We start from the raw sequence: 22,135 nt of genomic DNA on the forward strand, positions 1-22,135 counted from the left end.
CTGTCCCAGGGCTTGTTGACAGTGTGGAGAAATAGCATGAATCTTCATTTGGGTGTAATTAACCTTTCCTAAAAACGTAGCGCAAAGTGCTTGAACTTTAACAACAGATAAAAGTGCTGAGGCTGCTTCCTGGTGGGGAGAGTATGTTGTTGATGTCTGTGAATTAATTTCACGATGAAGTGAAAGTGTCTCTGCCTTTTCTGCAATTTTGTGTCAAGTTAAGTTATTTGTATTAGTGCTTTTAACGTGGAAGTGTATCCTTTTTAGCAGAGAAGGCAGTGGAGTCTTTTCTGAAGAATTTTGTTTTGAAAGAGTGAGTAGAGCTGCTGGAACTACATGTCAGGCAGAAAATCTGCTGCTCGCGTCTGGGGCAGGAGCTGTGTGCGTGTAAGGCACTGCTGAAACAAGAGGAACCTGGATCAGAGGTTACTTGTGCTGATTTGAAATACAAGCTTCGAGAAAGAATATGTGACTTATTTTTATGAGGAGAAAGAATATAAGAACTTTTGTTACAAGCTGTTTGCAGAAAGTCAGACTTGGACTTCGAGCCTGGACTGATAGAGATCAGGGAAATCTGCATGGTTTGACACTTGCACAGATTCCCCAAACTGCCCCATGTGGCCTCAGCCCTTCGAGAAGGATGGTCTTGAATGTATACTGCAGAGAGTCACTGGGCTTCCTAGCAAGAGAGGGGATCTTCCTCCCCTGCTTCCTCACCACGGAGGTGAGGCACCAGAGGGAAGACATCAGTGCTCATAAGTGGGCGACAAGATTTACTGATCTGGGGACGTAGTTATGCCAAGTGGCCTAATTCCTCACCCTGCTCCTTCGTACACAGTGGCCTTGTTAAGGTTTGCTGGAGAAGGGAAAGGTTAGAAAAAAGAGGGTCTTGTGAAAGGCATGGTTCTTCTCCCCTCCTTTTTAAACTCTCTTCTCTAAATTGGACAAAAGTAAGAGTGCACATTGGAAAGTCGGACTTTGCTGGGGGTTGTTGTCTCTTCCACACCCATGTGTGTACAGGTTCAGGAATTATAGGCTCTGCTAGTGCGCTCGCTCTGTTTGTATTGGCAGCTGTCAGAATTTCCTTTATAAGCAACTGAAAATATGAGTAGAGCCATGATTTGCCATGTCCAGAATCTCTCTGCTCTTTTTCCCCCCTCCCTTCATTAAGTGCAGTTCGGTCCCCATTTCCTGTCAGAACCGCTGCAGTTTCAAAATACTTTGCTATTTTCGTAGTCTGTAGCCCAGACTTCAGTGCAGTTTTTTCTGCTTGAGAAAGGGCCCTTTGGTAAACAGAGCATTCTGAGTCACTGTTAGTCAGTGAAAACAGTCAATTTAAAATCCTTTCACGTCAAGGATTTTTAGGACTCTTAATCCAGTCTCCTGCAGGAGCTGGTCATTAGTCTGCTATCACAAAAGAAGGAAAAATCTGGAGAGAGACCGTCAGAGAGAGGATAAACATGGAAGAAGAGTTAGAGAGTCTGGAAGAAGTTGCTGTGGTTGGAGAGATCTGGCGATTGCTACTATATGTTAGAGTGACCCCAAAATATTCTTAAGAGTTTTTGAGAAAGATGAAGTTACTGTAAGAGAAAGAGGTCAGACTGAGGTTTAAGAATTTTACTGTGAGATAGGATAGATAGAGAGCTGGAAAGTGAAGGAAACTGCTTGTGAAGAGCTTTTGTTTCCCTAGAGGGAATTTTACTGCTTTGAAATTAGTGTCAATTAGTTCGGTGCCTGAACACTAGGAGCTTTTGTTTGATAATCCCTTTGCTCTTTGTAACCTTTGTGTCATGTTTGGCGTTTTCTCTACCTTCCTGAGCAAGGCTGCAGATTCCAGCATCTTCTCTCCTTTCCAGGTGAGGACACAAAGGCAGAACAACCTATGGTAGACAGGAGGTCATAGGAGAACATGATGGGTTTAGTTTTACAGAGCAGTTGTGCTAGAAGAAAAAGACTTCTTTTTATGCACACCTGTGCTCTGTTCGTTTTGACGGGCAGGGAGAGGCTCACTATTATTTGCAGAAATGAGGTCTCCCTAGTTGTGGTCCTTGTGATGGCTGCAGTGCTTGTGGTGGTTTCAGTGTTGCGGTGTGTCAAACGGGACTGGTCTTTGCCTGGTGAGCCAGTGTGGAAAGCTGCTGGGTTCATCGGGCTGTTGAAAGCTCTTTGTTTCCTTTTGTGCTAGCTACCACCCTCTTTTCAACACAGCTGAGGTTAGGGGCTGTGAGGAGCTGTTGCTAACAATGAGCTGTCAGTAACAGGTCATTTTCCTACTGTGGGCTAGGACTTCTACTGCTCCGTCCTGTGATTTATTAGCTGCTAGCCTTGGTGTGTATAAGCCCACGGGGACAGCAGCTTTACCATTGGGGAAGGTTGACCTGCCCCTCTGTTCTTCATAGTCTTGCTTCTGTTTGAGTGAGCAGGAAGGTTTCTCTGAAATATCCTTTATCTTCCCAAATGTGCTGGTCTTTCTGAACAGTGTAGTTCTGTTGGGGAACTCTTTTCCTGGCGGGACTGTGTCCTTTGGAAAACAGATGAGAAAGGGATGCGTGTGTGCATCTGCTGCGTGAAGTGGAGGGTGGGTGGGTAACGGAGCTGTGCCAAGATGCTCTGGCAGTTGGCGTGACAGCCTTGTTGGTTCCCACTTGGTGCTGCTCCATCCGTGTAGATCTCTACTGATTAACATGCATGAATTACCAGGGTTGTCTGCATTTCTTACCTTCTAAGAGTGGCAAAGACCTTCTTGCACACTCTAGGTTTTCACAGATACTAAGTGGTTGCAAAAGTCCTAAAATCCTCTCCTTGTCTGTGCTCCTCTTACCAATTGCCAAGATCAGGAATGTGCCTTGTTTAGGAACAGAGTTTCCAGAAGCATGTAGGAATGTGACCCTGGTATGAGAGCTGATCATTTTCCCAGGGAACGCTCTGTCTGGTCTACTTTCCCCCTGCAACACCAGGGAAGATAGGGACTGGGAGAAAGCACAGATGGAGAGTCAGCAGGAGCTGAACTTTATCTGCGGGCACGGCGTAGTGGTGGTAAGTGCCAGTGCTCAGAGAAGATGCGCTTGTGATGTGCAACCCCCTGGCAGACGAGAGGTGCATATTGCAGGATGAATGAACCTAATAACATAAAAATGATCCTAAAGAGAACACATCACGTGCTGTGTTTGTTTTCCGATGGAATTGAGCTGTCCTGGATTTTACAGATTGAAGGTAGAACAGAATTTAAATTTTACAGATTAAGGTAAAACAGCCGCGTGGAAGCTGGGGATAAAATAGCTGGTATAGTTTAAACAGAAATTTGGGCACTTAGGGCTTTGGGGAGAATCCTGTTATTGCTATTTATAGAAAAAGAAAAGGCAGAATTTGACACAACTATAAGAATGTTAATGACTTGTTTTATTTGATGGAAAAGAGAGTTTCCGGAGATGGAAGATGGTCATGTTAGCAGGAAATAAAGATCTTGCACTATAAAAATAAATATAAAACTGGTGCATTTTTCCAGTGTCATATGAAAAGCTGCTTTTTTCTTTCCCCTTCAGTGTAGCAGAGGTAGATTTGAGGAAAGAGAATCGGTGCAATTCTAGAGAGCTCTATCTGACCTCTGGAGTGAGTTAATGGGACTGAATTTGTTGGCAAAAGTGAATGAAAGCTGAATTGCATATTGGAAGAGAGATGTTGTCTGTGGAGGAAGACAAGCCTCCGTCCCACATGCGTCTGAGCATTGATACTCATCTCGCTTCTTTCTTCCAAACTATAGAGACCTCCTAAAATCATGCCAACTTGCTGCCTGAGGCTTTGCTGGGCTGATGCTCTCCAGGTTGTTTCCGAAGCTGACATCAATGAGACAGACTTTTAAGATTTTAAGTATAAAGAACTGGTTTGAGTCTGAAACTCCCACTTTCGTTTCCCTTTCTTGTACCTTTTTCAGTGTCTTCTTTTTGATCTGGTGTATTTGCTGGAAGAGTAGCACTTACTGAATCCACGCTTGTCCCATTTTGCCCTCTCTGAGTTCAGCAATCGTGTTTGAAACTTACGGTGATTTTGCTGGTTTGTGGATCTTGCTGGTGAACACATGCGAGGTGTTTTAACAAATGCCGTTGTTCATTTCACTACTGCTGTTGCTGGAACAGGAGCCGAAGTGGATAAATGGCTGAGTCCTTGTTATAATCTCACCCAGTTTTCCTTCCTGAGTTTCTGGGTTCATGGAATACAAGAACTTACTCCAATATACAAAAGCAGACGTTAGCAGTTAGCTACAGATGGTGGATGTTTTCCTTGCCTTTGCCATATGTGATCAAGCTGAATTTTTTTTTGCCTACACCAGCACCGTTCTCACAGCTATTTTAGTTTTTCTAGTTGCAGTTCGTAGGTCTTTTGAGCTCCAGAAATTCCTGCTCTCCCTGTACCCAAGTCTTCAACTGTTTGGAATAATCCAGGATCTCTTTGGGGGATTTATGGCTAGCACCTTTGAACATAAGACTATATTTGAACAGGATGTGAGTAAAAGGAAGCAGTCAGAATGAGCAGGTGTTCTCATGCACCCGCTTTTGGCCACTCTGAGAAATGTATCACATCAGAAAAACTATATTTAGCAAAGTTGTATGTCCCCCCCGCCCTGTCTCCCCCACCAGCATTTCTTCAGCCAGCTCCATGATTGGGCCAGTGTGATCTTAACTTGTTTTGCCATCTTTTGTGGGCACTGAGCTCACCAGATGTACTCTGATAATGCACAGTCCCAACGCATGTTTGGCCAGACTGCCTCTTTTTTTACTGAGAAGTTTCTGGGCAGCCAGAAAATGCTGAAGGAGGAAGTGAGCAGAGATGATAAAGTTGTCTTTGATGGCAGCAAGACCAGAGAATGAATTTTATGCTCTGGCTGTTGGGTGACGAAAGGTTGCTCAGTACAGCAAAACACCAAAGGCTGAAGTATAGCAGATTTCTATTTAAAATTTGGTCTAATGTAAGGAGTCTTTTTTGGACCGCCTTTCTTATCCAATTATTCACAGCTGTTCATTGGGGAAGGACATCCAGGGACATCCAGTCCATTTTTAGAACGTGAAATGAGAAATTTTCTCTGGTTGGCTCTGTTGTTTGCCAGCTGGCCTGATTTGAAATGTCAGTAAACTGGTGTTAGTTTTGGACAGGGGAGCTTGGGTCAACCTGAGGGGTGGGGGTTAACGGCTGGTAAGAGGGCATGTGCTGTATGAGGAGGCGACAGAGGAGGTGAAGCTAAATTTTGGAGAAGTGTCAGGGGAGCATCAGTATTTGCAGAAGACAGTCGATGAAGGCACGGCTTTTTTTTAAATTTATATTTTGTTAGGTTTAGAGTGAGCAAACTTGAAAATTGAGAGTTTCTCTGATAGAGTTGAGATGGCTCATCTGCATAGAGGGCACACAACTGTCTGCAAAGGAGTGACTTGGTGGGTAGCTGATTGTCACCATAATTCCCACAAAAAAATATTCCTGGGATTTCATGTACAGTGAGGAGTTTGTAGATTAAGCTTTCCTGCCATCCCATCCATCCTTATGGCTCTTCAGGACTGGTTAGAGGGACTGGTGGCTTTTTTTTTTTCCCATGACTGTTGTGAGCTTTCTTGCTGATCAGTGTTAGGTCTCAGTAAAGTCACCATGTGGTGAGCTCTGGGCATCCAGTTCCTACTAAGGAGTGAAATTTAAAGAACCACACCCAAAAGTTCAATAGCATTTAGGATCAAAAAATATGTTCATTTTTAATATTCCCTTTTTAGGAAGAACAAACACTTGTAATTTATGTACTTGCTCATATCTAGATAAAATTATGAGCTGTTTCAGGGCAGGAACACTCAGAGTTTTGCCAGTCCCCAAACAGGCCAAAAATGTATGAGATTAAAAATAAATCTTAAAACTTTTTATTATGTTTTTTTTTTTTAACTTCTAACAAGGCAGCCCCCATCCTAACTCAAAAGCAATCAAATCGCTGTTTTTGCGCTTTCTGTTTGTATGAGAACAAGAGGTCACTGGATGACATTACTGCTTTGTAAATTTAGAACAAATAAAAGGAAATGCTACTTCACCTAGTGCGTCGTCATCCTGTGGAATATACTGTTCCAGGATGTTAGTCAAAAACTTTAGCCGGAACATAAAAAATAGCTGGACCATGCTTGTTTTTAGCCGCGTTTGCCAACAGGGATAACCAAGCCTCGTGTTTCAGAGCATCGGCTCGTCGTGCTGTAGCTGAGAGCAAACACCCTGGACTCCCTGGCTGGGAAAGGACAGCTTTTCAAGAGGAAGATTGCCGTGGCTTCTTTTGGAGATGACAAGAATGATTTTTTTTTTTTTTTTTTTTTTTTTTTTTTTTTTTTTTTGGTGTGAGACGTTAAGATTGATCATCAGTCTTGTCAGACAGCACAGTGTATGCAATAGCCTTTCTCCTTCAACAGGTGGATGTCTGGAGTTGAAATTACTGGCTCGAGTAGAAGGAGGTAAAAGTGGTAGGATGTTTTTCTTTCCCTGTGAGCAAGAGCATGTTTCTGTTTAATCTCAGTTCTGCCCTTATTCAGGTGTTGCGGTGTGCCTGGTGCACATCAGCCTGCGCGGGTAAGAGACCTGCAGCGTGGGGAAAACAGGAGTGTGTTATGCTCACAGGGTGCTTGGTGTTGGCTGTTGCGTGCGGGAGGCTGTATGAAAGGTGAAAACTGTTGAGCCACTCTGCGAAGGAAGTGTCACTATTAACATGTTTCTGGATTCCTAATTATCCTCATTAGAATGTTTAACTGTAGCACCACTGCATGTTAATCAGAAAAACAGGTTGATATGGTTTCTTATTTTCCCCCAAGAATTGTTACATTAGTTACATTAAAGTCTTATCTGTTCTTCACAGTGAAGCCTGACTTGTCCGAATTTGTCCTTCTCTAGAGTGCAGTTTGAGATTGTGTTCTTTTATTTCCCATCTCTGATGATGCCACTAAATCCCAGTGCAAATGTTGCTTTAGAATGGACTAATGGGGAACGCTCTTCACAAATTTATCTTGCACAAAGTTACGTTTTATTTGCAGTTTTGTAGTTACACAATAGACCCTTTGTTTTAATTTTGTGACTCTTTATCTGATGATTCAAGTATGAAAATCTTCTGTATCTCTGTATTTGTCCACTTGTCTTACAGACTAACTTTATTCTTTGAACAGAAGATTGTCCAACACTAAATGTGGGGATTTTTAAGATGATGCAGTAGGTGACTTAAGAAGGAATTAGTGATTTTGTATATTGGACAGTCTCTCTGGTGATCCAGGAAGTCAGTAGCCTCAGAAATTCTTATCAAAAGAGTGTCTGCATTTCTGTATTTTATGCTAATATTTTAGATTTCATGTCTTGTAAGGTAATTTAAAAATTATACTATGAATTTGCATTTGCCTTTTTTTTTTTCCCCCTCCGAAAAAGAGAGAAAAATAGGAAAAGGGACAGCGCTACAAGGGACAGTGGGATCGTGATGATAATAAATTAATTTTTCCAACTGTTTTAAATTATTTTTCCCCACTGCCCAAGAGCGTGCCAGAGGCTTGTTGAATGGACTGGCAGTTCCATATAAAAACTGGCTGGTTTTAAAGTGATGAAAGGTCCTTGGATGCTTTGTCTTAGGATGTTTGGACTTTACATAGGGTACTGTTGTACATATGCAATTATAGATGTTCTTGGCCTTACTGACAGAAAAAAGTGGGGCCCTGCTCTGTCTGAACAAATTATTTGCACTCGGGTTTACTTCCGGGGAAAAAGCTGCTTCCTCTTAGCAGGACTTCAGAGATGCTGCTCGTTCTTCCCTAACTTCATGCTGATTTTTGCAGCAGTGTTTCACGCTCCGTAAAAGGTTTCTGTAGGGTAGCCTTTCTTACGTAGCAGTTTTTGATGGAAATACAGTTAACCTCCCACTTCTCTGCTTTACCAAGGAAAAAGAAAGACTCCTGTGATAACCTTCTTTGGCAATAAATTTTTTCAGAGCTGTAATTGTTTAAAGAAAAAGTCAGGGAAGAGAGAAGGAGTTCTTGAAAGTTTTATTTTTAGAAAATTGTAAATATCTATTTGTGTTTGCTTACAATTGATGCCGATCGGGTCATTTTGTCCCAGGTAGAATGCTCCTTGCCAAACCTGTGTTTCTGATGTGAACGGCCAGTCCTTGCTTTAAAAAGGTGTTTAGCTCCATTCATTGCCTGTTTAATGTGTCTGTAACACCCTTTTCTAGGAATCAGTAATGCCTCTGGGTAACGTTAGTATTACTGCAAGTGAATGCTGCTATCTATACTATGAAAAGAAATATATTTTGAAAACTGAAGAGCTTAAAATAGAGCAGAAATTTACAAGTGTATCTTTTTTTGTTGAGATTACATATACGTTTCTTATTGGATGCTTTGATGCACTTCAGTATCAACTAAAAGTTTCATGTGCAACTTCAGAGGTTTTTATTTTTAATCTGTTCTGTGAATCATAATGAGAGAAACGAGAAACAGACTGAAAAAAGGTAGTTAACAGGGGTCATGTGTTGGGGTGCTGGGCAGGGGGGGGAGGATTAGTGTTCATTAACAAAACTTTGGTTGCGTGATTGCGAGAGCCACATGGGTTTCATCAACCTGGCACAATCCTAGTTTGTTTTGATCTGTTTTCAGATGTTAGGATACACTTTGCCGGAAAAGCAGATGATTTAGACAATTCTTTTTTTCATGTAAAAAATGTAGAGGGGTGCAGGAGAGTCTGGGCTGCTGGAAATTTTCGGAGTTGACATAAAGGACGGAGCCAGAGCCTTCTGATTTTTGTTGATGGTGCTCAACCTTAGTGCAGCTTTTCTTAAATCCAGATCTTGCAAAGACTCCAATATTGGTCTAATTTAACAAGTCAGTTGGACAGAAATCAGTACGGAAGTGTGCACAGGGAGACAATGTCAGTAAGATAACTACAGTGTGGGGAAGAAAGACTTTTGTCTTTGGAAGAGTAAATGTTGATTTTATAGTCAAGTCTGGACGCCAGGTGACTGGGCAGCCCTGTGGACAGCAGGCATGGTCCTCTGAAGAGCTGGGAGCTTTTATTTCTCTCTGCTGCCGCCACCTGACACAAGGAGGGAGCATTGGTGGTAGGTTGCACAGAGACCTGTCTCCCTTCCTGGGCAGTGGGGAGCTTGAGCCACCCTGCTCATTGGTTAAAACACAGAACGGTTTATTTAACACAAGGTGACAAACGCATGGGAGTTAGCCCAGGGTAGAAACACACTGAGGAGAGCATCCTCAAGCTGCTAGGGGAAGATTTGTTGGAATATCTTTTATGTAATAAATGTAGCACAAGCCCTCAGGAAACATCAGGGTTCAAAATACAGTGGTTTCTCTTCTAGATTGCTTGTTTTGTTTGATTTCTCCCCTCCTCCCTCCCTGCTTACCGTGGCTCTAAACAGGTTTTTAGTGTGATGTTATACAGCATGTTATCTAACTTATTAATAGCTGGAAACTGGTATATTATGATGTTAACAAAATGTTTTAATGTTGTTGCCAGTTTAAAAAGTCATTAAGTACTTAAAAAAATAACTTTTACTGTGCTGTGCTTGATTTGTGTTTTGCTGTTATTTGAGTCTGAGAGATTTCTTTACTCAGTTCGGTATTAGGAATAACAGCTAAAATCTCTGTGGTCCTATACGTTTATGAAGGAATTAAGGTATATTATGGTGGAAGAGAAACATGATGGAAAGGTGCAAAAACTTCTGTTCTGCTGTGCAGCTCATTGCCTCTGAAAATAGCTTCGATAGACTACGCTAGTGATAATGTGTTCTCTTGCTGTCTCTCATCGACGTGCCCAGAATACACACTATTAATTTTCTCTACTCTTCAGATTATCACTCCATGTCGGAAGCTCATCCTTTGTGCTGATAACAGAAAAGAGATGGAAGACTGGATTGCAGCACTGAAGACTGTACAAAACCGTGAACATTTTGAGGTAATAGGAAAATGTGTTCCTCTGCACTCTGTGCCATCTCTCCAGAATAACAGCTTGTTTTGAGATTGGAGTCAGTTTCCAGTGAAGTTAATAAAAGTCATTTTTATTGACTATAATAGGTATAGTGTTAGGCCTTCTCTAAAAACTATCCCAAATACACTGAAGTGATTCTCCAAAGAATGCTTGTGGCTTTGTATACTCTCCCTTGGTAACTTTGAGAACACTTTTCAGAGTATGGGTAGCTTTCAAAACACAGTTCTCCTCCCATTGTCTTTTCATTCTTCAGTTATCCTCCGTGTCCTAATTCACGTCTTGCCAGCTTGGTATTTTACCGACTTCAGTGCATCTGTTTGGTTTTTGGGGTTGTAGTTAGACCAGCACTGCCACTAAAAGAAGTTGTCTTTTGTTTTCCCCACTCTGATGCTTGTCTCCCTGTTGTCTCCTCCCTTATGCTGGCACAAACATTCCTCTGCTGCGCAATAAACGGGTTGGGGAACTGACCTTGCTGGAAACTTAATCCAACAAAAAAAAACGGAGAAGAGAAGAATCAGTTCTCCAGCAGATAAATTCTCCTTTTCATTTCCCTACATGCACTTGTAGTGAGATAAGGATGGGAGGTAGAGCAGGAGCAGGAATGAAGGTGTGGCTTCTCCTTCAAGTAGTCTCTTCTGGCTTAAAGACCTTCTTGAGTTACAGCTATTGTGTTAAAACTGCATGTGGCCTACTCTTCTCAATTAAAAATGTTCTGTTTCTGCCTTTCCTGACTGCTACGTGCAAGTCTTTGTTTTAAGGAACAAAAGTCTCATTGCTCTACTTCAGACTTTGCTGAAATAAATTTATTTTATTAGTCTACCCAGTACAGCATGGACCATTTCTCAGGGATGCATAACTGGTACGCCTGCTCACACGCTCGGCCAACGTACTGCAATGTGTGTCGGGAGGCATTATCTGGAGTCACATCACATGGGCTCTCGTGTGAAGGTAAGTGTGCTTTCGTGTCTCTTGTTTTGGGAGCATCATCTTTATAGCTCAGTGCCACATTCCAGAGATAATTTAAGAGGAATGTTGTTAACAATCTACAAAAATATGTAGAAAAATGCTGCATAATAAATTTGAGAGAGCTACAGGCTGTGTATGAGACCGGACGTCTTTTCTAGACCTGATGCTGAAACTCTATGTTGCTGGATCCCTTTGGCTTCACAGAGAATTTTCCCGCGCAAATCAAGAGCAGGATCTTGGCATTTTGTAAAAGGATAATAGATGCGATGATGTTTTCATGCTGCTTTTAGTGTTGGACCTGACAGTAATATATCTGATTATTTTTTTCCCCATATACCTAAATACTGCCATCCCTTACTAAAATCATTCTTCTGAAGTGAACAGGTATGTACTTCTGAGATATCAGATAGAATATTCACAAGAATACTCTTGTTCATAAGAATAATCATATTTGTAAGAATGTCCCAGTTAAGCATTTGAATGCCAGGAGGTTTCTCTTTTTCAGCTTTGGCATAGCAGACGTGCCTGGCTGCACACAGCTCATACTTGTAGCTTGAATGAGGTTACACCCACACTGTGTAAAAGGATGCAGAAGTGTATGACTATGTAAATCATGTCAAATTTAACAAGGTGATAACTAAGCTTTGTACAAGCAACTGGCAAAAGTGACAAGGCAAGAATTAATAGCTAGCTCATCTTACTGGGTATGCTTAGAGTTGATAGTTTTGGCAGTGCTAACAAGGATTGTGTGTGCCCGTGCTTTCTTCTGGAGCCAAATATGGTCACTTGGGAAAGCTTTTGCACAGACTGCCACATTACATGTTTTGAGGCAGGATTAATATATTCTTCTCTTCCTCTCCAGTGTGCAAGTTTAAAGCCCACAAGCGGTGCGCTGTGCGGGCAACCAATAATTGCAAGTGGACAACTCTGGCCTCTATCGGGAAAGATATCATTGAGGATGAAGATGGGGTAGGCATTAGTCTTAACTCTTCTAGCCTTCTCTTGATGTGGAAGAACTGGCATGTGCTCTACAGCTTTCTTCACTGTACAAATAGTAGATTCTACCTTTATGTGTTAGCGATGTGGGAAAGGCCTTTACCGCCAGAGCATGAGATTCTGTGTGAAAAGTCCACCCAGAGTAGCAAGGACACCGTAATAGGAAGAGACTCCTGCTATGGACCAGAGGAGTTGAGGTTAAATCAGTGGAGGCATGGGAAACTTGATCTGAGTTTTGGCAAAAGGAAGGTAGATGAGTGGTTGGAACAGTGCCTTAGCATGTGGAGTGTCTGATGCAAGTCAGTGTTTCCTGGGTAGCCTGGGGCAAGTCACCTGGTCTCTTTGTGCTTGAGTGTGATGTAAAATGCCAGAAGAGGTCCTCACGTGTTTTCCAGAAATTGCCTTTGCCGTCCTTGAACAGTGCGTATAAAGACTTGCCTCTCCGTATGTCTCAGTGCCACAGTGCATCCTGTGCCCTTGAGTTGCAGTCTGGAAAGTCCATATTGCTTCTCTCTCTCTGTACCGTTTTCAGATCTCAATGCCGCATCAGTGGTTGGAAGGAAACTTGCCTGTGAGTGCCAAATGCACTGTGTGTGATAAAACCTGTGGCAGTGTCCTACGTTTGCAAGACTGGCGCTGCCTTTGGTGCAAAGCCATGGTGAGTTGAAGAAACATGACTATTTCAGTGAAAGGATAATCTTTGATCAGCTCTTTGGTGTGTTCTTTTAATGACATTTACTTAAAATGAAATCTCTAACCATGCTATCAGTATTTGCCATGAAGGACTTTATTGTTCTTTCTCCAGATGATAAACAGCCTGTCAGAGATAGACATTTAAATTTGTGCTGAAAAGTATCACTGTGCTGCGCAAAAGTAAGACCTGAGATAAGTATCTGGCTTCTCTGCAAGCTCATTTTCTTTTGATAGTGAGCTTTCATAGAAGAATCTAATTGCAGTAGATATGAATCAATGCCTCAGGTATCAGGGATGTTGGATGTTAAGGAGCCGTTATTTGTCATTTCTACAAGTGGAAAAGGTACAACAAAAAAGGACGATAAAGAATACTAAGCTATTTTAATAATAGCAATTTCCCTTCCCATTGCAATCGATATCTCTTGCCTAACCACTGCAATGATGCAGATCTTGCTCTTTTTCCAGTTGTCTAGAAGATTAATAGGAGAAGGATCACAAAAAATGTGTTTATAATGTGAAGAATGGGGGCTCAAACCCCAAGCAAACTCTCTATCTTGCGTTCTTTTTGTACCAGAACTGGCTGAAGTGCCCTACTCGTATTTCCTTTTTTGAGTGGCTTTATTAGTCCCTTCTTCTCTTACCTTTTATGTCTCTCTTGTCTTCCTGCTTTGCTTTTTGCTTTCTCGTTTTCTTGATTCCCAGCTTTTTCTTTTGTTGCTGCTTTTGATCTCTCAACTGAGGCTAGGATTTTGGAAGCAGAATGCCTAAAGGCTCTTAAAGCCACATAATCTGTTATCTGGTCCTCTCAGCACTCAAAGTGCTAGTCTCATAAATTCAAATGGCAGAAAAAGTATGTACTGATGGAAAGATGAGAATTAGTAGAAGACTCTGATGAGATAGTTCTTCCGTGGATTCTCTCCCTCTTACTTTCTTACTCTTCCTTTACAGCCTCTTGTTGGATGGCTTTGAGTTATACCACAGTGCTCGAAAGAGTCTGAGTGATTGTTTTTTGGTGGTGTTTTCAGGTACACACAGCATGTAAAGAGTTGTTGCCAAACAAGTGCCCTCTTGGGCTGTGCAAAGTATCTGTCATTCCTCCTACTGCTCTTAACAGCATTGATTCAGACGGTAAGTGTCACTAGTAAGTAATGCCTTCTTTCTCTTCCTCTCAGTCACGGTCCCTTCAGCTAACACTGTTAATGCCAGCAGACTCTGTCAACTGCAAATTCTGCTTTTGGCGTTGCTGAAATTGCAAACTGGAAGATATTGCTGAAGCATGAGGATGAACTGTTTGCTTGGCTTTTGCGTTCAGTTTATTGCCCTGTAACATCAGTTTTTACTGAGCTGCAGCTGTTAAAATTTATTGAGAACAACTATATTGCAGAAGCAGTTTGGGAAGGTTGGGGAAGCTGAAAATTTTGGCGTACTGCAAGGAGATAAGTGTGACATTTGGCAGCCTGAGGTGTGGTTCGTGCTGGATTCAGGGCTGTGTGCATTTGGCGTTTACCCAGTGAGTGCCATAAGCACAAGGAAAATATTAGCTTCTTCATAGCTGTGCTGGGGTGCGGGGTGTTGGTTTTCTTCTCACTCCATCTCTATGGGCAGCTTCACATCTCTTGACTTTTCCTCCCTCTCCCTTCCCTCTTCCCCAACAGGTTTCTGGAAAGCTACTTGTCCTCCTTCTTGCACAAGCCCTTTGTTGGTCTTTGTCAACTCAAAAAGTGGAGACAACCAAGGCGTAAAATTTCTACGAAGATTCAAACAGCTACTGAATCCAGCCCAGGTCTTTGATCTCATGAATGGAGGACCTCACCTTGGGTAAGCAGATATTCTATGGAAGCACACATTCCTTGTAAAAAACAGAAAAGTACGAGTGATTTATTTGGTTATAAGCTCATCCTCTAATATAACAAGGAACCTATTCCTCAGAGAAGAGTGAACACATATGAAGCTTGGAGGGGTTTTCCCCTCTCTGTGTTTAGTGTTATTGATTAGCTGAAACCAAAAAGTTGTTGAAAAAGGTTATTATTTCCATTCATCAGTAACAGCAGGACAGCTTGAGGGATTTTGGGGGAATTCCAGAAACACTCCCCTGGAAGAAGACCAAGCATGGAAAGCTTGAATCCGGAAGAAAACTTGTCAGCAAATAGACTTGTAACAGGCATCCCAATGTACTGTTAACAAGAGTTAACTTCAGTTAAATCGAGTGAATAGAAAAATATCATATATAGCAAATGAATATTGTCAAAATGAGGTTTATCCAGAAATAACTTACCTGGAAAGTAGGTGAAACTTCCATCCCTTAAAGATTCTATGGTGAATTGGGAAAATATCTCTTATAAATGCTTTTGGTATTATGATTCTACCCTGGCATCTAGATGATGTTTCAGGCTTGTTTATCAGATTACACTGGAATATCTAGGATTAAAAAAAAAGTGAGCACTTTGGAATATATTCCTTTAGTGTATTTCTCCAACTATTTAAAAAAAAAAATTGGTCTCTAGTTTACCCCCTTCAAAATGTTTCTCTGTTGCATTGTATTTGAGTAACTTTTGTTGTGAATGGATGCTTCTTATAACAAGAGCTAACACAAGGTGAATTTCTTTCATATTTTGCTCAATGTTACTCAAAGTCTAAATCTGGGAGTGGCTGCTCCTAGATGAGTGACCATTAGGGTCTGCTCTCCTGAGAACCAGTGTGGTTCCTTGTCATAGTGCGTTGCAAAACACTGGCCTTTAAGTCTGCAGCATGCTGGCCAGGGGATGTGTTTGGCTGATAAATAATTTACAGAAAACTTCAAAAATTAAATGTTTTTCTTCTTCCCCTTTCCAGTTGGACTGAGTGTAGAGCAAAATTTTACTTTAAAGCAGGAGAGAAGGGAAGAGAGGGAATAAATTATTTTCTCAAGCCGTGGTGTACACTTTAAAACAGCTGCTCTTATTTGCTTTCTTAAAAAGGAAATGATGGTACAGGGTAAAGGCTGCTTCTTAATAATTTAAATATTCTAAACTGGTGCCAAAATATACCATTAGGTGTTGTCATTTCTGTTAGCCATTCTTCATGTGTCAACAATGCTTGAAGAAATAAGTATTTTTGTGTACCACAGCAAATCCTGTTTAGGTAATAATACATAAATAAATATATACAAAACTAGGATAAAAGCAGGCAGTAGATGTGGAAGATGTTCAGTAAGAAGCACAGTTTCAAACAGGTTAAGGAGAGGTTGTTTTTAATATTCTGGAAAGGGTAAATAAAGAAATTCACGCTTGTCTTGCTGGTGAGTTGTTTGCGTGCCTGCAGGACAGACAAGGCGCCAGAGCATTGGTTTATGTCGCTTTCCCAGAAGAAGGACTAAAGCTTGTGAGGCTTTACCTCCTCTTACAGTTGTCTCCTTACTGAATGACCGCATAAAGTCTGCACTCTTCAAGCTTTGCTTTAATTGGTGTGGCCTTGAGCTTGAAGGCAGTGACATCAGAGCACTCCAAACAGTGACGAATAACTAGTGTTAGGCTGAACACAGTAAATCTGCAAAAAGGAGATAATTCAGTGGATAATCAGCTTGTTTCCTCTTCTGTTCAGACAAAAATGCCCCGCTTTAGTAGAGTAGTATGTCTGGGACATAGTTCTGTAGTGAATAGCCCCTGTAAATTGCTTAGCTGTATTTATAATTCCTTATTTATAATAATTTTAATTCATCTGCAACCTGAAGGTGGCCTGTGTTCATTGCAAAATTGGAGCCTACCTTAAGCAGATCTGCCATGTGTATTGCCTAGATTGGAATTGTTTATCGTTTCTTTCTGTAACAGCTGATTGTTCTTCTCTCTTGCTTTTTTTTTTCTTTCCCTTCTCTGTAGTTTACGCTTATTCCAGAAATTTGACACTTTCCGGATTTTAGTTTGCGGTGGGGACGGAAGTGTTGGCTGGGTTCTCTCCGAAATTGATAGCCTCAATCTTCACAAGCAGGTACCTGCCCAAAGAGCTTGATTGAGTGAAAGAATGAAGTAATAACAACAGCATGGGTTGAAGAGGGCTTGCTTTGATCATACAGCTGTAGTTTGCCCCAGGACTGAAGTTGCTGAAAGCTTACCACAGCAGTGTTCTTGCAGTAGTTTTCTGCAAGAAGCAGTACGGGACTAATTCATTAATCCTATCTCCAGTGCTCCTCCACAACTCTCTCTTACAAGATCCAGCTTTCGGAGTAGCTCCGAGTTACTCCTGCTCCGTTGCCAGCAGAGACTTACACTCAGAAAGGGCTGCAGTTAGAAAACTAGGACTTCCACAAGTCTCCATGCTCCTCATCTATTCCCTTTAATACTTGTGATGTAGTTTCTGAGTCTTGGGATAGACAGAAACTTCATTGGAGTAGACGTATCATGCAGTATTTAATTAGTTTCCATTTTGTCTTGGAGATGTCTATGCTAATTTCAGAGAGAAAGCAATAGCACCACCTGATGGTTAAATAAGTACATCTGTAGAAGGGGTTACTTTTAGCAAGGTGCTCCTCCAGACAGTAGCTCTAATATGCTCCTCTCAATTAAAAGCTTAAAAGTAGAGGAAATTCTTCCTTACTTGCATGCCCTTCTGGCTTTTTTCCCCATCCAGTTACTTTCTCCTCAACCTGGGACTAGCTGTTTCACAATGACTGGTCTGTGTAAGGAAGCAGTCATGTTACTTGTGGCTGTTTGTGGCTTGTGTTTTTCCACTTGAATATCAGTTTTGGTTTCCTTTTCTCTAATGCAGTGCCAGCTGGGAGTACTACCCTTGGGAACAGGGAATGACCTTGCCCGTGTGTTAGGCTGGGGGTCTGCTTGTGATGATGATACCCAGCTCCCACAGATCCTGGAGAAGCTGGAGAGGGCCAGTACCAAAATGCTGGACAGGTGAGTAACCATCACTAACATCCTCCCCTGTGCAACAGTTGTGTGAAAACTTCCTTTGAGGAGAAGTGGGCAGTTCTTAATTCTGTCCAGCTGCTGGACTTCTTACTAATGCCAGTTGTTAACGTGTTTGCTTTGATAATCCTCTGTCACCTTTCAGCAACAAAAGGTGGTCTGGCTTTCTATGTCACTGCTGCAGAATAGCAATGAGTGAAATTGTCTGATATCCCATGTCCTCTCCTGTGTTCCAGAGTTTTCATCAATTGAATTTGTCAGCTTTACGGTCGTGATTTACTTTTTTAAGCTATTTTTTTTCTTCGTAAATTTGAACCAATTTATCTTGAATTTGGTTTAGAAATGAAAGCTGAATGCAGAAATGGACATCTTTACCCCTAGTATTGATACCGCCTATATATCTTTGTACATTTAAAAATGCTTCTTGCCTTTAGAGTTGCATCTTGGCGTCTGTTATGTTCAATCAAGTAATGCCCATAGAATTTCTGCAAGAGAGGGAAGAAGTACAGGGAGATTCCTTGTGCTGTAGGATACTTGTTCATAGTGTCATCCTTCCCTCTTCCCTCAGTTTAGCCCCTCTGCAATTTCGTTGCAACTGTGTGGCTTCCTTACATCAGTCTTGCCCCTGCCAAAGTGCAATTTGTTCTGCTTTGAGGTTCTAACCTGTTACGTCCTTTGGATAAAGGAGGAAATCGTCTGCCTTAGAGTGACAAGTATGATGCCTCCTTTTCAACAGGTGGAGCATCATGGTGTATGAAACCAAACTCCCTCGCCAGGCGTCCACTTCCACAGTCACTGAAGATTTCAGTGAGGATTCTGAGGTACCTTGTGAGATGCAGAGGGCGGGGGACTGGGAGCAACAGCTTCAGAATGGACGAGATAGGAGGCGGTGATTGAGCTCAAATGGAGCAGGCCTGAGCCATGACCCGGGTGTAGCAGGAGCTACAAAGATCTGGGGGCTTTAAGTCAATGAAGTGTTACGGAGAAAGATGGAGGTTGGGTTACCAGAGTCAGCGACCATAATGAGGGATGAGAAGAAGATGCTTTGGAACAGGACAGAGAGGAATGATTGACTTTTATTTGCTGTCATAACATCAAGTTGTTGAAATTGTGGAAATCTGCATAGCAGTCATAAAAAAACACTCTGATTGACATTTGATCAGAGACTCTTAAGAACTGCACTTCTGATGATTCTTAGGTTCAGAATTAGTTTCTTCATCAAATTCAGGTCTTCAGTGAGTAACTGAGCCGTGGGCCACAGAACTTTTCCAGAGCAAAAAGAACCTGTAGAATGACAGATACTCTCTGGGGAGCCAGGGATACACAGCATATGTTGTAATGCTGGGGAGCAGCACCCCAGTGGCTTGTTTCTGACTGTCACCAGGTGCAGAAGATTCTCTTCTATGAAGACTCTGTGGCTGCTCATTTGTCCAAAATTTTGACTTCTGACCAACACTCAGTGGTCATCTCCTCAGCCAAGTGAGTACTTAGAGGACAAGGGCTCTAAGTGAAAGTTGCACTGTGAAAATCCTGAGACAATCCTTGCATGACTTTGTTTTCACTACCTTCTTTGTCTAGGGTGCTTTGTGAGACAGTGAAGGATTTTGTGGCTCGAGTAGGGAAAGCCTATGAGAAGGCAACGGAAAGCTCAGAGGAATCGGAGGTTATGGCCAGGAAGGTAAAATTGGAAAAATTGTTTGAGTTTCTACTTCTGAAGTGGGAAACTGCTCTGTTTTCAGAGAACTAGGACAGCAGGAGTTCAGCAAGTGCTGAAAGAATGAGCTACCCAGTCTACTGTTAGTTCTACTCAGATATTCTTCTTTGCCTTGTAGTGCTCTGTCCTGAAGGAGAAGCTGGACTCGTTGCTGAAGACACTGAATGATGAATCTCAAGCATCTTCATCTCTGCCAAACCCTCCTCCCACCATTGCAGAGGAAGCTGAAGACGGAGATGGGTCAGGCAGTGCTTGTGATTCTTCTAGCGACCGGTCGGTGGGCTCATCATGTACTGCACGGCCCCAGATATTTCGTCCTCGAGAACAGCTCATGTTGAGAGCCAACAGCTTGAAAAAAGCCATTCGTCAGATAATAGAGCATGCAGAAAAAGGTAACCAGTTGGGAGTCCTGCTTGTGACTTCACACAGGCTCTTAGAAGTATAAATTTCCTTTATTCCAGAGGGGAGTAGGGTTCTTTATTAAAAACAGCTTTCCTGAGCTTAGAGAAGCTATTCAGTAAGCCTGGCTGTTTAGTTTCAGTAAACTTGGCTCTGCCAAGCCCACATGTTTGAAACACTGCTTGGTAAATGAGCCTGAAGTTCAACGTATGTTCTTTCCCATAGGGCTGGTTTGGGAAGTTGGTACCCTGCCCACACTCTCTTCATTTGCATTTCCTGTCTGTCCCCACCCATACCACAGTTGTGTCAGCGCAACTGTTTGTGTGGCCTTGCCATAAAACAGATCTGAAAAGACTTGAGAAGAAAGTATTTGAAGTATTTTAGCTTGGATTGTTTCAGAAATCTCTTTACAGTACAGCCCAGCAAAATAGTGCAGTGGGACAACTGCAAGAGGACAGGAACTTCTTAAACTAGCTTGGTCACTGGGAAAATGGTATGATACTGCACCTTGATGCAAATCAGTTCTGTTCTGATGTTAACTTCCTAGGCAGGTGACCCTCTTCTCCATATCTTGACCCTTATCTCTCTCCAGCGACTCACACCCATAGCTCAAAGTTTCATTTCCCTTGAAAGGTGTTAGGCTCTCAGATGTTAGTCATAAACTCAGTGGTTTAACTTAGACCAAAGGAAGTACTTAACAGCTTATTACTGGAGATAAAAGCACTGAAGTTGCAGATGTGACATCCCTGCACAGCTAAATGTGCACAATGAAAAACCATGAAGTAAGTTACAGATCATTGCAGTGTTGCTTGGATTTCCAGCACTGCAATATTGTATACATCCCATCCTGAAGGTTAAGTTGTATGAGATGATGGAAGTTGAGCAAACAGCCTCCTGGTGAAGTAGAGGTCTTGACCTCAGTGCTGCCTCCCTTTGCTGCTGCTTACCTTATGCTGATTAGATGTTTGTTGGAGTTATTTTGGACCCCAACCTATTTGCTTAAACCAGCAAGAAGAGTTCATATTTCTGCTGGGCTAGTGGGTTGGATTGCCTTGTGGGTAGTGAATTCCAGTGTCAGCACAGTGGAGGGCTCCCGCTGGAAGAACGGGGAGCTCGTCCCACTGCAGAGGCAGTGAGCTGTACATGAGCTCAGGGCTTCTCACAGAGCTGTGCCCTGCGAGGAGTTGCTTCGGAGGAAGGCCTGTTGGTTACGTGCAAAGGAAGTTTTGATTTCTTTAGGCAACGTGCTAGCATTTAATTCTTTCTAGCTATGGGCAAACTCCGATTACATTTCAAATGTATTTGTTCAGCTTCTTCAAACTGTTTTTCTTCTTCCAAAGTATGAAATCTGATTTCCCTCTGTTTGTATTGTTTTTTACCAGCTGCTATTTTTTTCCTCCTGATTATATGTCTAAGTGCCCTTTTCAAGTGGCTTATCCTATTGCCCCAGTACAGATTGAGCAAACAGAAAATTCATTAAATTTATCATTTAATGTCCATCTGGTTAGAATTTCTGGCAACATCTAAATGCAAATAAATGGAAGCCCATCATCTGTAGCACAGTTTACGTGTCAGGAAGCCTGAGTACTTGTAACACTAAAGGTTGGCACTTCTATTTAGAGTCTCACTGCTGAAGAGCTCAGCAAAGAAAGCGGAGGCTAAGGCAGCCTAGTTCCAAAAACTCTCCAGAGTAGATACAAATGATATAGGAAAGCTATCTGGTGTTCCTGTTCTTTCCTTTAAGGAATCAGGGCCTTTGGAGTCCCGTCCTATTGTTATTTACATTACTGGGAGGTGTTCCTTGCTAGAAGATCTGTGAAATGCTCACCTACTTTCTCTCTCCTTACAGCTGTAGATGAGCAGAACGCCCAGACACAGGAGCAAGAGGGCTTCCTCCTTAGTCTCTCAGCCTCTGAAGAGGGCAAGGAGCTGAGGAACGAGGATAAAATCTCCCTGCAGTCATCACACAGCAGCAGCTATGGAGTATCCAAAGGGAGGAGCCAGCGGAAAGGTACTGCTCCAGGGCTGCCACTATGCAGATCTTGCCCACTAATTATGACTCTGTTATAGAGAGAGATGTTACGTGTATTACTTTCCAAGTTCTGTTTTTCTCTAATTTTTGAACGATTGCTCTTCAGTTGCCAGGCTCTGCACGTTTCTGTGCTCTGGCCTCTGCATCATACACCCCACTTTTCGCTACATCTCTGATGGCCAGTCCATGATCTTAGCATATGGAGCCTAGGATTCAGAGATTTTCTTGCACCTTAGCCAGTAATCTGGATTCTCTTGGCTTTCAGTGCTTGGACAAGGATGGTCTTGAGCATTTTTCATGTCATCTACTTGATGACGTTTCCCTGTAAGCTCCTGCCATCCTTTGCAGATGACAGAGAACGGAAGCCAGTTTGATTTAATAAGTGTGTTATGTGACTAATTTGTTGGGAGATCCCTGATCACTGCAAATATATTTGGAACTTATCTGAGTATTGACTGGGAG

At 42.2% G+C, this 22,135-nt stretch overlaps 1 protein-coding gene across 3 annotated transcripts in view; it reads left to right on the top strand.

Moving 5' to 3' along the window:
- The window catches only part of DGKD (diacylglycerol kinase delta), a 61,756-nt gene that overhangs the window by 21,704 nt on the left and 17,917 nt on the right, over positions 1-22,135 (top strand). For all 3 annotated transcript variants that reach the window (XM_086618689.1, XM_086618688.1, XM_086618690.1), the window contains exons 4-16: positions 9,844-9,948; positions 10,797-10,929; positions 11,810-11,916; positions 12,476-12,601; positions 13,662-13,764; positions 14,292-14,454; positions 16,491-16,599; positions 17,377-17,516; positions 18,265-18,349; positions 18,913-19,007; positions 19,107-19,206; positions 19,361-19,634; positions 21,491-21,652. In XM_086618689.1, coding sequence (XP_086474815.1) covers positions 9,844-9,948; positions 10,797-10,929; positions 11,810-11,916; positions 12,476-12,601; positions 13,662-13,764; positions 14,292-14,454; positions 16,491-16,599; positions 17,377-17,516; positions 18,265-18,349; positions 18,913-19,007; positions 19,107-19,206; positions 19,361-19,634; positions 21,491-21,652 — 1,702 coding nt within the window. The remainder of the gene's footprint in view (positions 1-9,843; positions 9,949-10,796; positions 10,930-11,809; positions 11,917-12,475; positions 12,602-13,661; positions 13,765-14,291; positions 14,455-16,490; positions 16,600-17,376; positions 17,517-18,264; positions 18,350-18,912; positions 19,008-19,106; positions 19,207-19,360; positions 19,635-21,490; positions 21,653-22,135) is intronic.

The sequence above is a fragment of the Tauraco erythrolophus genome, chromosome 11 (genome assembly GCF_009769465.1).
Source record: "Tauraco erythrolophus isolate bTauEry1 chromosome 11, bTauEry1.pri, whole genome shotgun sequence".
NCBI classification, from domain to species: Eukaryota; Metazoa; Chordata; class Aves; order Musophagiformes; family Musophagidae; genus Tauraco; species Tauraco erythrolophus.